This window comes from Leptinotarsa decemlineata, unplaced genomic scaffold, assembly GCF_025532065.1.
Source record: "Leptinotarsa decemlineata unplaced genomic scaffold, Ldec_3_MD MMD2_P_RNA_scaffold_2, whole genome shotgun sequence".
In the NCBI taxonomy this organism is placed as follows: Eukaryota; Metazoa; Arthropoda; class Insecta; order Coleoptera; family Chrysomelidae; genus Leptinotarsa; species Leptinotarsa decemlineata.
In genome coordinates this window covers 11,014,458-11,031,899 of record NW_027412529.1, presented here as the reverse complement: position 1 = coordinate 11,031,899, position 17,442 = coordinate 11,014,458, and the positions used below count along the sequence as shown (strand labels likewise).

Sequence of the window (17,442 nt, the reverse complement as noted above, 5' to 3'; positions counted from 1 at the left end):
TTTTTTATTTTCTCTACATTCAGGTGATGCGTCTGCAGAAGAAAAGCGGACCATCGGCGAAGAATGTACAATTTGCGGAAAAACCCTGAGAAATAGGATAACGCTGAGGAGGCACGTGAGAGATCTGCATTATGCTCAGACGGAAGAGTTCTGGTGCAAGATATGCAACCGCTGTTACAGAACCAAAAACAGCCTAGTCGTACACACTTGTAATTACCATCAAAAAAAAGTCAAAACTAAAAACAGTCCGATACCAGAGTGATACAGCGACAACGAGTTTGAATGTGAGTTAAAGTAGATGTCTAAGAAATTACTCTAAACCAGACACCTCTCGAAAATTCTTCATTAAAAGATGTTTGGTAATAAAGTATATCTCAAGTCACAGAGTCTTGTAACTTCATTAAATAAACCTTGAAAATTTACTCAAGTAACAATGTTCCAAGTTCCTGAGTTCGCTAACCTAAGACATAACTTATTGAACTTTTGACAACTCCACGGATTTATAGGACCCATTTTCTTCGTGTCATTCCTATCTTGTTTTTGAAATTCAGATGGATTTTCATTGCTGCCTGACTGAAGTATCGGAGTATATGGATAATCTCATATCTGTTTTTAGCACTCTTATGTAATTCTTGATAAAAATAAAACATATCCTACCAATGTTAGTGTATTTGACATCTGCATTGAAGGATAATAAACTGTAGAAGGACTCTGGATGGTAAATATACTTTCCATCCTAGGAGTTTACTCTGATGTTTCGAATTCCCAGGCATTACTACAACTACAACACAATAATGAGTCACAAAATTTTTGTATACAAAATAATTGAGAAACAGTTTGCGTTCTCAAATGGAAACTCTTTTTGAAGAACGTTATATCTCAATTATAATATTCATCAATTATTTTGGATTGGATAATTTAGGAAACACTTGCTACATGAATAGCATTTTACAAGTGTTGTTCATGACGAAGAATTTCAAGAACGAAGTTTTAATGATGAACGAGAACGGGAATGTTTCCTACTTATTCATAAAACTCAAACAACTGTTCATACAGTTGCAGTTTCGTAAGAAGGTATCATCTTTCCCTCCAACCGATTTCCTGGAGTCTTTGAAGTCCACTAGATACTCGTTAGGACAACAAGAGGATTGTTCCGAATTCTTGGGGTCCTTGTTGAATACTCTTCGTGAGCAAAACAATAGCAAAATCAATACTCCTGACCGCTCTGGACTTAATGATTCCGTACAACCCATCTCGTCTTGTGTTTGTAAATCTTTTGCTGGAAAAATCCTCACTTGTTTACTTTGTGGTAAATGTTCAAGAAGTACTGAAAACTTATGTGAATTTCTGGAACTTCATCTAGCTTTTCCTAATACGACTAATAACCAGTCCGTGCAAAGCTTATTGTTAAATCATCTGAAAATGGAATTTTTAACAGGTGATGATCGACTGTCAATCTAATAATAACACTGATGATTTTCAAACAAGACTCAACCTCTAACGGAAGCAAGAAACTCGTTGGAAGGTTCGAAATAGATGAACATTTCAATCTAGCAGACCACTATTATAATATTCATGCAGTCATTGTTCACTGTGGTTCTGGCGTTGAATTTGGTCATTATTACGCCTTGGTCAAAGAAGAAACGGAGTGTTCTGGCGATGCATTGAATTTATTGGAGCCTCTGGAGACACCCTACATTTTGTTTTATAAGAGAGAGGACATTGTTAGATCAAGATCTTCAGATGATGTGGTGCTGCAGGTTTTTCCGGGTTTTCCTGTAGCTGAAAAAGCAAATGCGCCACTGGAATCAATGAAGTCGCCCCGGAGCGCCAATTAATTTTTATTGTTGTTTTCTGCAAATGTTCAAATGATATGTTTTGTTCAAGTATTCTGTGCCCAACTATCCAATTGACCTAGTATGCTGACTTCAATTTCCAGGCAGACATCAGCTGGTTGTTAATGAATGATGATTCCAAGAAAATAGTTTAGAAAGAGCTTTAATCATTACATATTTTGACATTTTTGTTCTTTCAGAAGTCAAATAACTTTACTTTCATGGTTTTCTTCTATATTCCTAAACTCAAAAATTCCATCATGAAAGAATCGTGGATTTCATAAGTTCTAGCTCTCCATACTATAAAAAAGGTTTTCTCTGGATCTATTGTATACTTCCTTCCTTTGTAGCCAGTTCTTTCATGTTTTTTGTCTTTCACCTTCAGAAATAATTGTTTAATGTTCATCATTCGTTGAAATCAATGATACTTGGAGACAGTCAGTTTCCTACTATACTTCGGTATCTAGCACCGATACCATATGGAATATGGCGTGACCTTACAAGTGCCGTACTACCATCCTACCGATTTCCGATACGATGGATCAGATCAACAGAAGAGTCTCCAAAAGAGCCTAAGAACATGAGCTTGCCTTCTATAAATCAGATCCATCTTCAAACGTCACGGGGAAACAGGCTTAGAAAACACTAAAACCATTTCCATCCAAAAAAAACTCTCCAGGCCAAGATAATCCGCGAAGCTATTGAAATTTAAAATAGTTCCAACTGCTTCAACAAATGAGATGATTCACAAAAATTACCTCATTCATGGAGATGCGGATAAAGTACCTCGGTCTTCTAATAGATCGTAGGCTCACCTGGAACCCGCACTTTATAAGCGTGAAGGCAATGATCGAGGGTCGGGTGGCAAGTCTGTACTCTCTGATAAATAGACGATCAAAGCTAAGCCTAAAAAACAAAGTTACGATCTACAACACGATGTTCAAGCCTGTCATCATGTATGCTTCAGGCGTCCGGGGACAAGCGGCTCCGTCCAACATCTCAATCTTGGAGACTTTACAAAACAAATTACTTCGGATGATTGTGAATGCTCCGTGGTTCGTGCGGAACGAAGCCATCCGCAGAGATTTGCAGCTGCCTTCCATTCAGCAGTCCATTCAGTCGAGGAATCGGCGAGTTTTCGATTGCGCAGAAACTCACGATAATCCGTACGCTATAGACGACCCCTCCCGATATAGAAGGCCCCGACACTCTGTCGAATGAGGCCCTCATGGCCTCCGTTAAAATATGATTAATATCTTCATCCATCTCACCCCAGCCAGGTAGGGGTACACTGCGAAGGGCGGTACTGATGTCTGATGACATTCATGCCCCCATCACAAAATCAATTATGACCCATCTGTCTCCGACAAAAGCCAGTTTAAAGGGTAAGGGTGCTAGGCTTCAACCCGAATGAAATCAAGATTACAAACAGTGGACTCACAGTCGACGCTTGGGAGAAGGCAGATTGAGACCCTTGCGGATACAGTGACGAGACCTGAGGAGTAGGCAGATGGACACCCCGGTGTCAAGTCACAGAACCCTTAAAGCATGTCACTACTTTAGGAACAGGCAGATTGAGACCTCAGTGTAGTCATACCTTCTTGAAAATGTCTTCAAAGTCGAAACATTCAACAACTGAAAACACCAGACGGGGTGCTGTCTGCGGAAACTTTTCCGAACATATAAAAAATAGTAGGTTAGGTTATGTCAGGTCAAAAGTGAGTGGGTCCATTCGGCCCTCTACCGCAACCAACAAGGGTTTATTGTGGCTCACATCTATCTATTAGTTTATATGATGAGTGATCTTCCAGGTCAGATGGTAAGAGTGTGGCTCCGTCAAACTCTGAAAACCTGATTCGGTCCGCAGTGGGACAAGTGCAGAATGCATTTATTCTAAATTAGTTAGAGTGGGGAGTGACTAATGAGTACTGATACTGAGTACTGATGAAGCTTCGAGTACATTGCCTGCCAGAGATACCATTCCCATTGACGAGAAGGAAGTCACTGTACTTATTCAACCAATACATCGATTACATATTTTTCAAACTTATGTTCATTAAAAGTGGTTAAATCTAAGAGTTTTTTTACTGAGTTATCTGGAACGTTTATGTTTTTTGGACACAACCATTCTAATATGTCATTTTTGCGCCAACTACTTGTTGGCATGTTCTTCTCCTGTAATCGAGAACGGTAGCTTACATTGTCCATTATAGTTACAGAGTCTCTTGAAATGAAATCATTTGAATGAACCATTTTTCAAAGACGTCAACAGTCATATCTTTGTGGTAGGCTCCACTTCAATTAAAAGCAAAAGTAAAGACCCCACCTTCAACAAATTCTTCAGATTCGCCGATGACTCATCAGCGAATCATCAAGATGAATAAACCTCTGAAGAAGCCAGCCACTCGTGCTGGCGAAAAGTTAGGTTGCAGTTCCAAACTACGACGGCCTTCAAAACCGAATAAAGATAGTGATAGGTACTGAATGCCTCCGGTACTGAATTCCCCTGAGTTACAATTAAACAATTACAAGATTATATCTAATTGTAATTATAACTGTATGTAACTAACTCATTTCGCTAGGCAGCATGTATTCATAGGAAAATAAATAATTACACAGTCTAAAAATAAAACAAAGAAAATGAAGACCCTTTGTGTCGTTGTTGAAGAACTGCGTATTGCCCGATGTCGATTCAGCATAAGTCAGCATTGACATTGATCATGTTTATCCATGTCAAGAATATTACTGGAGTTCATTCCCAACACCAAACCGTTATTTTTAATATCTCGAGACGTGTTTCAATGCGCCCAATTGTGTCAGCTATTGGATCTCCTATAATCCTTTTCCGTAGGAATCAATAATCTTGTTTCAATAATTCAATAATGTTTGCATCTTTCTAGCAATATGATACCGTGTGACCTTCAAGTTTCATCCAAATGATATATTTTTTTCTTTCCTGACCACAGTATATCATTGCGTTCAAATTAAGTGAAATTCCTTCTGTATTTTTTCATTGAAAATGAATTTGTTTTAATATTATCTTAACAGTACTTCGGCTCATTTTGGGATAATCTGGATCTCCACAAATTCCATATTCGAATGTTCATTGTATGCATTATATCTATAGAATTTTCAATGCAGTATTCACTTGTAACTGTGGTATAGGGTCTTTCATTAAGTGTTTTAAAGACATATTGATTCCATCGTTCAAATCTCCGCCACGGCTTCTCTGAGTGGAGCGCATCGGAAACGTTCAATTTTCCATGACTCCGGCGCATAAATCAGGCTGAATTTGACCGATGGCATGAGTTATATTGGCTTTGAGGACCGCTGTGGTTTGTGTCTCATTTGCATACACCTGCTACTTACGAAAATTCCACAAAAAAAAAGTCTGACGGGGTTAAACCGCACGGTCTCGGTGGCCAGTTCACGTCACCTCTACGTGAGATGACCATGCCCTGATATCGCTCGTGCAGAATATCCAATGTGGCATGAGATGTGTAGCACGTCCTGTCATTGGTGTCCAGATCATCCAACTCAGGCCAATAAGCTCGCCGTTAACAGTGATAGCCTGGCCAACTTCGTTCTCAAAGAAATATGGACCGATGACGATGCCAGCCCAAAATCCACACCAAAAAGTGACTTTTTCGGAATGCATTGGACGCTCTTGGATCTCATGTGGATTGGTATGGTTCCAAATTCGACAATTTTGTTTGTTCACGTGCTCATTGATCCAGAAATGGGCTTCATCGCTGAAGATGATTTTTGGATGAAAATTAGTTGCCAACTGCTCCAGAACCTATTCAGCGAACACAACTCGTCTACGGTCGCTTACCTTCAGTTCCTGAGTCACTTGAATGTTGTACGGGTGCAAGCCCAAGTCAAGACGTAAAATTCGTCAAGTTGTAGTCTGCGGAAGGCCGAGTTCTTGTGAACGACGCGAAATCGTCTGTCTCGGATTCTTTTGCACACTCTCACAGACAGCGGCGATGTTTTCGGCAGATCTTGTGTTTTGCGGATGTTGGTCGATCGTTTAAATCATAAATGATTATTGAACAACGAAATTAGTTAGCTTCGTAACTATATTATTAAAGGGGAGCTGTTGGAAGGTAGGTTGCACAATATCGTTTACTTGAACTATACACGTTTTGGAAATGCCAGTATCCTAACACATAAGCATCCTAAGTATCCTAATATAAGCAATTATATTATTTGCACGTGTTGTATGCTATATTTGTCCATGATGATTTGATAGATGAAGCGTCAACAAGATGACCGTTATAAATTGTCAAAGTTCGGAAATCCCAATTGGAAGACTGTATACTTTCAGTTTGATTGGTTTACAACTACGCCTATTACATATTCAGAATTGTCAAAGAAATAAATATTTATCTTTTATCTTTATATTTGATTTGAAAACAATTCAGAAAGAAATGGACAAAAAATAAAAAGTATATGATGAACAAAGCAGCCTATCTATCTGTATCTGTAGAGTAGGGAGGGTGAGAGTAGATCCACAGCACTTAGGCCACATGTGACCCATTGTACATCCTCCCTAGGAGTTGTCCTCCTAGGTCATCGTCCATCCTGTCCTTTCCAGGAAGGTGGACAGGTCACTAGGAGATATCTCTTTTATATTGGCAGGTGTAGGCCAAGACTCGCCGAACACACACTCTCTTTGGCAATCTTGAGGTGTCTCACGGTGATCTCCGCGAAGGTTTCAAAAGGTGCAGCGACATTACTGTCGTTGCGCGACTTCTACAACCTTCTTGGGGTTCCCTCCGTGTAGATGCACAAGTGAGGGGGCTTTCCTGCCGGGACAGCGGTTCCTTGCCTTTATTCAAGGCGGAGCTCTTGGCGCCCGCCGTCGGAAGTGCCCTTGCTGTGGAGGTGGAGTGGGGGAGAAGGTGGGTGCACTTATAGTTGCTGCCACTCCTGCCTCCTTCGCTCTCTTTCTCCTTTTGGCCTCGGCGCCGCAAATGCGCTTACGCCTTGGCCTTTGTATTACATCACGAGGAGATCTGCTATGTCCAGACTCATTACAAGCGGTAGATTGGGGTGGACATTTCTGTTCATCTCCAGCCACCGCCCTTGATTGAGGTAAGCATTTCTGTCCAGCCTCGGGATTGGTTTTTGTTGTTTCTGTTTCATTCATGTGTGTTTCCACGAGTAGCAAGGGAAGAGTTGGTTACCTCTGGCAGAGCCCCGCATTACCAGAGGTAGGCTGATTACAATGAGGTTTCGCCCAGTTCTCCAAGAGGATTGTTCGTGACCGCATATCACCCTGCGGCCATTCAGCTGTCGGCACGATTCCTCACACCTTAGCTTGGGTGGGCTAGTCCACGGTGGCATGTTTTGCAAAGGCTTTTGGGGGGTTTTAGTTCCCCTCACCCTACTTATTTCTGCCACTGACCAGGAGTCCGGCAACCCCGTCCGTAAGACCACATTGGCTTCCCGGACAGGGCCTCCAGTCCCCTGGTCGTTCCACCTGGGGACGCGCCCGATAGGTAGTTCAACACACGGGACGCAGCCTATCTAATTTATTTCTCCATAAGATTGCTATTTGAAAAGTTAGCACGCCATTGGAATTATTCGTTTTCACTGATTTATTGTTATTGATGAACGCCCTTTGAAATTGAACTATGATGTTAAATGGAAGAACTGTTTTTTTTATTGCCTCAATAATAATAATAATACATTTATTTTCCCAAAGATGTTAACAACATATAGGAATAGTCACTTATAATCTTAAGATCTAAAAAATTAAAAATTCATCCAATGTATAAAAAGCATTGTCCAGTAAATATTTCCTCAAGCGAGTTTTAAAAATAGAAATATTGGCGCAACTAACTATTTCTTTAGGCAGTTTCTTAAAAATCCTCATACTCAAATATTCAGAAGATTTCGAAGATACAACATATTTACAGTAGGGAATGTGGAAATCAGCGCAATTCCTCGTATTATAACTATGGACTTGTAGGATTCTAGTGAACTTATTTTTATTTGTGTATACGTATACACACATTTCTAACATTAAAATACTCGTCATTGTTAAAGTTGTTGATGCTTTAAAAATCGGTCTAGAGGATGATCTGCTTGAGGTATCGCAAATAATTTTTAAAATGCGTTTTTCTACAATAAATACGTCTGGTGCTCAAGTGGACACACCCCAGAAACATATGCCATATCGTAATCGGGAGGCTACTTGTGCATGATATATAATACGATTAATTGTTCACGTAACAAAATGTTCTTAAGATTTCGGAACATAAAACATAATGAGTTCAATTTTGAGATCAAGTTGGTACATTGTTCTTTCCAGTTTAAACCAGAGTCTATAGTAATTCCAAGAAATTTAACTGATAAAGTAGGCTCAATCAAGATTTCATCAGTTTTTATTGTTACAGTTTCACATTGTTTTTTTTTTAGTTGTGGAATCGTATTATATTTGTCTTATTACTATTGAAATAGAGACACTTCTGATCACACCATGAAATGAGGTTACCAACCGCAGTTGTACACTTATGTTTTAAGGTATTTTCACATTCGTCAGAGACAAATATATTGGTGTCATCTGCATATCTAATAAAGCTGGCAGAAGATTTGATATTATCGATGTCATTCGTGTAGAATAAAAATAAAATTGGCCCCAAAACAGAGCCTTAGGGAACGCCCATAGAGATATTTTGATATGCAGATTTACTAACAAATTGTTTTCTGTGTGTTAAGAAACTCCGTATCCAGTCGAGTGAAACTCCACGAATACCATATTTGTACAATTTAGACAAGAGTACCTTCGCATATAATTGCGTTATGATGCGATAAAATCCCACTATTGCGATTATTGAATCGTTATGTTTCGAAATTCATCAAGAGTACCTAACTAGTGCGAATCAAAGTATTTAACATAATTCAAAGTATATTGTGATTTTTCTGCGTATTTTTGTTGTGTCCAGAAACCTAACTAACGCGTGAAAATAAACCCAAAGAAAAAACTTTGTAGCCTCACTGAGTAAGCCATGCCCGAAGGGTCCGCGTGTACATAGATTTATCAAAGATGCGGCTGAGAGAGGCTAATGTGGCTTCTTCTGCCGTCAGGTTTGGACGACTTTCGATGTCAACCCTGCAACAAAAGCCTGAGTTCCCTAACGAGGCTCAAGAGACATATACAGAACGTACACATGCGACCCTCCAGAGAACCGGTCTGCAACATATGCAAGAGGGTGTACAGCAGCCTAAATTCCTTAAGGAACCACAAGAGCATTTACCATCGGAACGTTAAGAACATTAAAAGCGAGGAGATGATTTCGCCGCACCCGTTCTATCTTTAAGATGTGTATATGCGGGGCGCGGAACCATCATTTCTGAAGAGGGCGGGGTTTGTTATTCGAATGGAAAAAGAATGGGCCAAATTCTCTCACGTTTTTCAATACATTGATTGATATGTTTGTTTGGACGCGTACAAAATGTTTTATGTTCCACTTAATTTTATTTATTCCATAATCGTAGGTTGTTATTGTTTTGAAATATATTTATCTTCGTAGAACTGGAAAATGTACAAGATTTAAGCGGTATCGCAACATAATTCATTTCTTCTAAATCATTTCATGTATGTTATTTCTAAGCTAAGAATAGGCCAGAATATTTTTCGAATCTTGAAGAATTTTGATTATATTCAATATCACAGTGTAGTCCGAGCCATAACACCAAAAAAAGGAAAATTAGTTTCCACGCATCGAGGAATATGAAGTTTTCAATGTTTTTTTTTGTAACATAATCCGTATGTATTGTTTTTCCGTGCATAAAATAATCAGCTTTCTATGATCAGTGTAAGTTTCAAAACATTCTAATCAAAAATCTAAAACTTTGTATTCAACCAAAGGAGAATTGAATTTCCAACTTTACTTCAAAGATTACATGATTACTAACTAATTTTAAAAACCTGACAAAACCCCAAGCTTCACTAAGCACGAAAAGTAGTACTTAATCGTTGCCTGCGTGGTCGTTTCTAAGCCTAATTTGAGTCGAAAATAGCTCTAATTGTCCAAAAAATATCCAATTAATCCTCTAATTGAATTAATGAATATCAAAAGTATCGTGTCAGAGTCGCATATCACTTCATTGTTATTACTTCAGCTTTGATTATAAGAACACTCAACACAGATTTAATAATAAAATTTTTTATTATAAAAATATCATCTCTGACACAAACGTCTAAACCCCTACAAATCATCCTTCAGTCTTTTCAAATTGCTCAAGTTTTCCTAAGTTTTATTTCGATTTCTGCTAGCTGAAGAACCACATTGTTATGATGATCCTAAAAACTAACTATAATTGCGAAATGATACCTCTATTGGAATGACAAATTATGCAGTTTTTTTTCCAATTAAGTAACAATTTCGAAAAATATTTTCCTTAGTACTTTAGAAATTTGGTTATAACCAATAATAAGGGTTATGTTACAAAAAAAAAACAATAAAAAATTCATAACTGGTAGGCCACAAAAAATGTAACTGAATTAAGATAACTCTCGATGAAAGGATTTTGATTTTTTTACGTTATGTTTAGACCACCCTGTATAATTTCGTTTCTCGACTAATAATAATTATCGGTGATCATTTTTGACTGATTAGATATTTTAATTTAATTAATTATAGGCTGTAGCCTCAACTATAAGAAGTTCCTAAAGATTCCAAAATTATAATTATTAATAACTAATGTCTTTATTCACACCTGTCGGTGTTTATATAAATAAATTGCTGGAGAGTCCGCAAGACTGATCTCAAACTTGATGTTATTCGTTATATTTATTATTTTTCACCATTTCGTTGCATAATTTTGTTCATTTTCCAGTCGTTAGCGATATAAGCCACATTATGTGAAAATCATATGCAACAAATTTAAAGTGCTTTATTGTACAAATGCTTGAAAACTCATATACATATATAGCAATAATAGTATCTCAACCGATCAGCATAGCGGAATGTTATGTAAGTAAAATGAATGAGGAACCGATTTACCAAAACACTCTTTGTTTGTCATTGAAATAGTAAATGTAAATTAAAATTTTATTTATCTTCAAGAATCATATCATTGGCCTGTTCAAAATATTTCAAGGACGTTTGAGTGTATCAATATACGAGTACACAACTTACTGAAAAATTAACAAAAAAGAAAGTTTCAGATTTGCATGCCATGATAATTCCTTAGGTTAGATTTTATCATTAACAAGGTTTAAGTCATATTGAAATATCGATCGAGAGTATTCCTCGATTGGATTTGGTAGAAAGTTAAACAATTCTTCACGAATTTATTTTCTTTTTTGACCCTAATTGCATCTTGATGCAGCAGTTTTAAAGAGTGATGAATTGCAGTCTTTTTGTTTCATAATAATTTTCAACTTTCTTTATTACGCATGACGGACAGAAATAAAGCTCTGAATAGATTTTTAGATATATTTCTTCATTTTTGACAATTTATACAAATATCCTGATTTCATTTGATGAAGACATTTTTTTCACGCAACATTGGAGTTGTACATTTTATTGATTCACTTTGTGCTAGGCAAGTTATTTTTTGCAATTACAAAAAAAGAGTAATGGCCTTTATCTCACTTGAAATTTTTTCAATATCGCTTAGGGAGTCCTTTTGCAAATATATTAGTTTTGGTGTCCAAACTTTTTTCAGTTGAATCTAGTATTAACATATCTGTGGTTTAGATTACAAGGTAAAAAAAGGGGAACTAAAATTACTAATTGTGAACATTCATATTTCAATGTTTCCATATCTAAACTCCTAAAATCAGATGTTTGACATAAAGTAAAGTGAATATCCATCTACTGAAAGTTGGCAGTTTTCACAAAAAAATTAAATTGAACAATTGAAAAATAATGAATAATTAACTGTCATACGTTTTGAGAAATCTTTTTTTTTTGAAGACCTGGTCTAACGTAGAATGTTTCAAAAAATAAAGGACAGGGATTTCTGATGAGAATTCAGGGTTGCCACCATCGAAGTGGCACTTTTTTTTGAGATTTTCAGTACGTCATTAGCGTTCTAACACTCAAATAACTCTAAAAACTTGCATAATAAACAAAAACGCATGTTTATTTGATATAAAAGTTTTAGGTTTTCTTTAAGGAAGTTACGGTATGAATTTAATAATATATATAAGCAGGTTGTTCGTGAAGTTAGGTTAAGAATGACCGTGGAAGAAAAAAAGATCTAAAAACCAGATGTTTCGAGTTAAATGTAGATCTGCCGCTGGATAAGAACAATCATATGCAAAGCATATCCTCTTTAGGAACGTTGAATGATTATTTATTGGATGCAATTCAATTTGTGTCATTGTATATCATTTATATTAAGATGAGCAGTGGATTACAAAAGGGAACGAAATGGTTGTCAAAAAAATACATGCCCTGGTGCCAATGATATTTTTGAATTTCTAAGGAGCTACTCGATTATACAAATGGAAAACAGGAAAAAAAGACGTCGATTTCGTTTCATAGATGAAACTCTAATTATTCTTCACTAGTACAGAGGCATTTCTTTGGAGAAGGGCTAAAGGATTTGTTTCGATTCTTACGGTTTGGTTTTGAAATATCGGTTATCAAAAAAAATTGGAAAGAGTTAAAATTCTCAACTTGTGTTCTATACAATACATGGTCCATCAGTTAGAAACTTTTAGTTCAGGCACTTTAAAACGCATGTTTCGTTATTCCAGCAGGTGTTGTTTCATTAAATTTCCTTGAATAGCAAATCAAAACTTGAAAGTACTGAAACCAAAGCAAGTTTCGGTTTCAGAAGTGGGACAAATATGAGAGTTGGTTAAACTCTTGGTACACGCTTGATGGCCTATTAATTGATTTCTTTGACCGGTTCCGTCTATCATTTACTTACATAATATGCTGGACGAAAGGAAGGGGACTAACTTTATCATAATTTCGAATTACCACCCTAGCTTAAGACTTGCTTGAAGCGGGGGCCTAATAGGATGTTGTCTGTTCTCGGTATCGGTGGACAGCGCGGCGGCTGAGTTTCCCTCTCCCCTTGAACGCCAGCCATCGATGCGACGTTTGCGGAAAGCTGCTTAGCACGAAACTTACCCTGAAACGACACAAGGAGCAGCAGCACCTTCAGCCGCTCAACAACGCTGTCTGTAATCTGTGCCAGAAAGTGTTTCGAACTCTCAATTCCCTAAACAACCACCGAAGCATTTACCACCGGAGGCAGAAATAAACGAGAGACGTTCACGTCGAATATCCTGTTAAGCCCCCGCTATGACATTTCCAGTGTTTGTCAAGCAGTCGATATACTTATTATTAATAGTTCGGCGTAAAGATAATGGAGATGTTTGCGAAGCACGAATATTGAGCATGGCTTGCTTTCGCGCTTCTTCATCAGGTAGGGGGAACTAAAGCGTAGTTTTGCCAGGAAAAATTCTTTTCGGGGTACTGCAAAGGTAGAAAATTTTGTTTTTTCATTTGACTCGGACTCGCTCTAGTTTTCGAAATATTCGAAATTGGATTCGCGTATTTTTATCCGCTGATCACGAATATGAAGTTAAATCTAGGCGCTCTGGTCAACTTTCGCAGATACGGCTACTCATAGGTCGAAAAGTCAATTATTTCGAGAACTCACAAGCTTGTAAAATGATTCCTTCTTCCCACAGTCGCATGCTGCAGGCCTTCATTCACTTGCCACCTCAATTTTTTTCATGCATTACATTGTATTTCCACAAAATTATATATCTTCCGGAAAACTACATACTGTTATCAACATAATTAGTCGTGAAACTTAATAAGACTTTTACAAGGGACTTTTTCGTTAGTTCTATTGGCAGTGTTACAAAATCAAACTAGTACTGATTGTGAATATAATCAATTGCATGTTTGTAGATTGTGAAGTGAATCATGAGCAGCGTCTGTAGACAGCACAATCCTTGCATTGTCACTTTGCATTCTGCACAACAGATGTCAGCAAATTACATTCATTACAAATATATCAAGATAATAATAGTCAATGAAAACAAACACGTCAAAATTTCCAAAATGTTTGTTTTTTCAAGTTATAGTGGAACTAATTAAATCTATTTAATGTCTAGGTTAGATCTTGTTTTTTTACAGAAAAGGATCGTTTTTAAATTCAACAGAAAATTTCTGATGGAAGTTGTATTTATTTTCAGGAACAAACAAACATGTTCTTTTTTTCAATTTTTAAAAGGTCTATGTTTTTTATGCAAAACTAAGTAAAATTGTCTACATTTGGCACAATCATTTGCATGCCTACACTTTGACTTTTAGCACAATTATCAACAAATAACAAAAACTCTAGTAAGTCGATATTCCTAAATGAGTTTAGGAAATAGAATTAAATTGATGGAACCGTTACCACGATCATGAAAAATGAAAAAATGAAACTTTCTATGTTTTTTATCACTTTTATTCAAGTGGTAAAAAGCATAGAAAGTGCCATTTCCCATTTTTCATGGAAATGGAAATGTTTTATGCTGTGTAAATCACAATTACAGCCTGCGATTGTGAAAAGAAGGTATTCCTTATATCTATAGTTTTCATTACCAGAAACTAGTACCTAAAATAGTTGATTCTTCAACAATTTCAACATTTGTATGACCATATCTATGACAATAGTAACGAGTGCAAGTATTGATTTCAGATTCGTAGTCAGCGGAAAGAATACATTAATATAATCATATTTTTTCAACTAGTGCAATCCTGAAAAACTAATATTTATGTTGATCTAGAAGATAAGGCGAGTAAGTTTCTTCAGCGTTGTCTAATGATCATTCAACACTGAATTTGTCCACTGTTCCAATTGAAATATATTATCAAATGCATATTAAACTTCGCTGAACAAACTAACTGGGCTGTATTCAAATTTAAATTGCGTCAGAAAACTATCCATAACCTCACTTTTGTTTATTTCCACGACGAGCTCTCCTTAATATGTTAACCTGTTCTGGAAAAATCGCAGTATTGCACCTACTAATTTATAAAGAAAGGAGGAGCTCACTTTATACTTATATTGAAAAATTAACACTGACTTTTTATATTTTTCCTGAAGTCAGTTGTGGATTTAGAAACCATATTAAGTATGTAACTATTATCCACAGTCTAGACAGTAAACAACCAGTCCAAAATATAAATTGGTTGTTCTATCGCCCAAAGAAATCGTTTTTTACAGAAAAAAAAAACGTTTCTGTGAGAAACATATTTCACACAATTTTGTTCTCTGCATAATTTCAATGTAATCTAAAAAAATGCTGGTTCAAAGAACTCTTAGACATAAAGGGAATGTATGAGAAAAAAAATTGGCAATGATGGCGAAACTTCATTTCAATTGTGTTTCCAGAAATAAATAGTTACATCTATTTTGAAATGTTCGAAATAATTCTTTGTGTTTTGGATCTGTATTTTGCAAGAATCCCACAAAAGTTTCAAGAAATGAAACCTTTTAATAGCAATCAGTGACCTTATTTCAATAAATATGGAAATTAGTTATCTTCATACTATAAAGTTTTGCGATTTTTCATGATTCACCTCATTCGAAAGTGATACCATTTATTTCTTATTGCTCGTTTTTTGAGAAAAAAATGAGGTTATGGGTCAAAATTTATTCATGACTTTTCGTCGTAAAAATAATCATTCAACAGAGGGTAATATATGATTGTTGTCACAAAATACATGAACTCACATCTCCTCCCTACGTACCAAGAAATATGTATAATGAAGTAATAAGAAAAATAATCAACCTATTGGCTGTGAAAATTTGAACTTGGAAATTGATGGATATTTTCGAAAAAGGATTTTTAGATTGGGGAAGTCATCTCCATTATTTTTATGATGCTAATATAAACTAACCTATACTAAGGGAGGTCGAAATAAACTTGTTACTGTCTGTTGACCGTTGCATTCTTTTTTGGCACTGTGATATGTTTTGTTAATATGATTCTAAAGAATTTATAGTTTTTTTAAATGTAACGAATTTGCCAGTAATGAGGACGAATAATGTTTGTGTAAGGAAATTTGAAGCCTTTTTATATAATAATTGGTGAAAGGGATTTTATAATACATTTTTTTGAACATATGTAGAGCAATATATCTTTTATTTATCTTTATTATTTCAGTGCTTAAGCATCGAATTCTACTATTTTGTAGCACCTAAAACGGAAGCGGTTTAGGAAATGTGCAATAAAATTTTTTGAAATCTAGTCAAATTTGGTGATGATATGTAAAAATGGTTTCTAGTTTCTCAATCGGTTTTGGTATCTCGGAAAAGGTTTTATGTGCTACAATATTGTAATGACATATTTTGGAGGCTTAATATCATAATATATGTTGTTTTCCATAGTATCTAGTTATTTTTTATGCGCTAAGCATTTAATTTTGTATTTTATGAAAAAATTATCAAATTGTTGCACAGAGAGACAGGACTTAGTTTTTGAAAGACTGAAATTAGATTATTTGCGGTATTTGTTAAGACTGAGACTCGTTTGACTGATTTTGTTATTTTTGGTAAGAGAAAGCATAGATTGGCAACCCCTAATTTTTTTAAATTTCTCCAAAATTTTTTGGTCCTGTTTAGTAACTTATTAATTTTTGCATTATAAGCATGTTTATGTTGTTTGATGCAATATTTATCATATTTTATGTACTGTTGTATAACCTTTATTTATGTTTAAATATATTTTTACATTTGCAAAAGCAGCTTGGGTTTTATTTTGCTTGAATAGTATTGCCTTCATCCCTATATATGTATGTATGTGTGTACCATGTTATCCATCAACACAGCAGTGTTGCCACCAGGAGAGATTTGAGAATATATGTCCTTGACACTGAATTCGAAACCGACGCCAACTGTGCCGCACACTCAGAGTCTAACCGAAAGGTAAACTATGATTAGTGGAAGCTCTCGCTTCTTGGTTAAAAAGACACTCTGAAATAACACTGAGAACACCTTCTTCGGCTATGCAACAAACTGTATCAATAAAACAGCTTCGGCTCTTTGTTCGCTCTATACGGATCGTAAGAAATCTATGCAGCTCGTATGTAATGATAAATGATAGATCTCAAAACATTTTCCGGTTATCGCTAGTACACTTCTGATTTGTAGTGATGATCATCGTGTGAGATTGATGCGAATTCTAATGGATCAATTGCTTGTGTTGAGAATATGAAATCTTGTCACTGTTTGTCATCATATGTAACCAAAACGTTAGTGCTTACAGGTTGTAACAATCAAGATATTGACTTTCTCTTCCTATTTTGGTTTCATACCATTACATTATTGTGATGTTTGATTTTAAAAAAATAAAATTCATAGAAAGATATATCTCACTTTTGTCAGAACTAAGATTAGTCCTAGCAATAATATTTACATGGTCATTGAAAGCTTAATTCTCCTATAGTACAACAAATATCTAATAGCCATATGAAATGGTATACATTGATTATTAACATTAACATATTTTTTCATATGGGGTAAAAGAATCATAAAACAGTATCTTTCAGATTTTTTTAATCGATTGAAACATATCATTTAATTTAATGAAAAAGGTATTGAGAAAATAATATCAATTTTTTTC

The 17,442-nt window shown here is 35.9% G+C and overlaps 1 protein-coding gene across 15 annotated transcripts in view; it reads left to right on the top strand.

Moving 5' to 3' along the window:
* The window catches only part of br (broad-complex core protein), a 124,568-nt gene that overhangs the window by 95,267 nt on the left and 11,859 nt on the right, over positions 1-17,442 (top strand). For 2 of the 15 annotated variants that reach the window (XM_074183499.1, XM_023165481.2), the window contains exon 7: positions 12,862-16,564. The exons of 9 other annotated variants lie outside the window; for them this stretch is intronic. In XM_074183499.1, the coding sequence (XP_074039600.1) occupies positions 12,862-13,076 (215 nt within the window). In that variant the 3' untranslated portion in view covers positions 13,077-16,564. Of the gene's footprint in view, positions 1-23; positions 5,610-8,933; positions 11,457-12,861; positions 16,565-17,442 lie in introns of those variants that run through there. 4 more of the 15 variants (XM_074183468.1, XM_023165476.2, XM_074183456.1 and 1 more) reach the window with 2 other exon arrangements.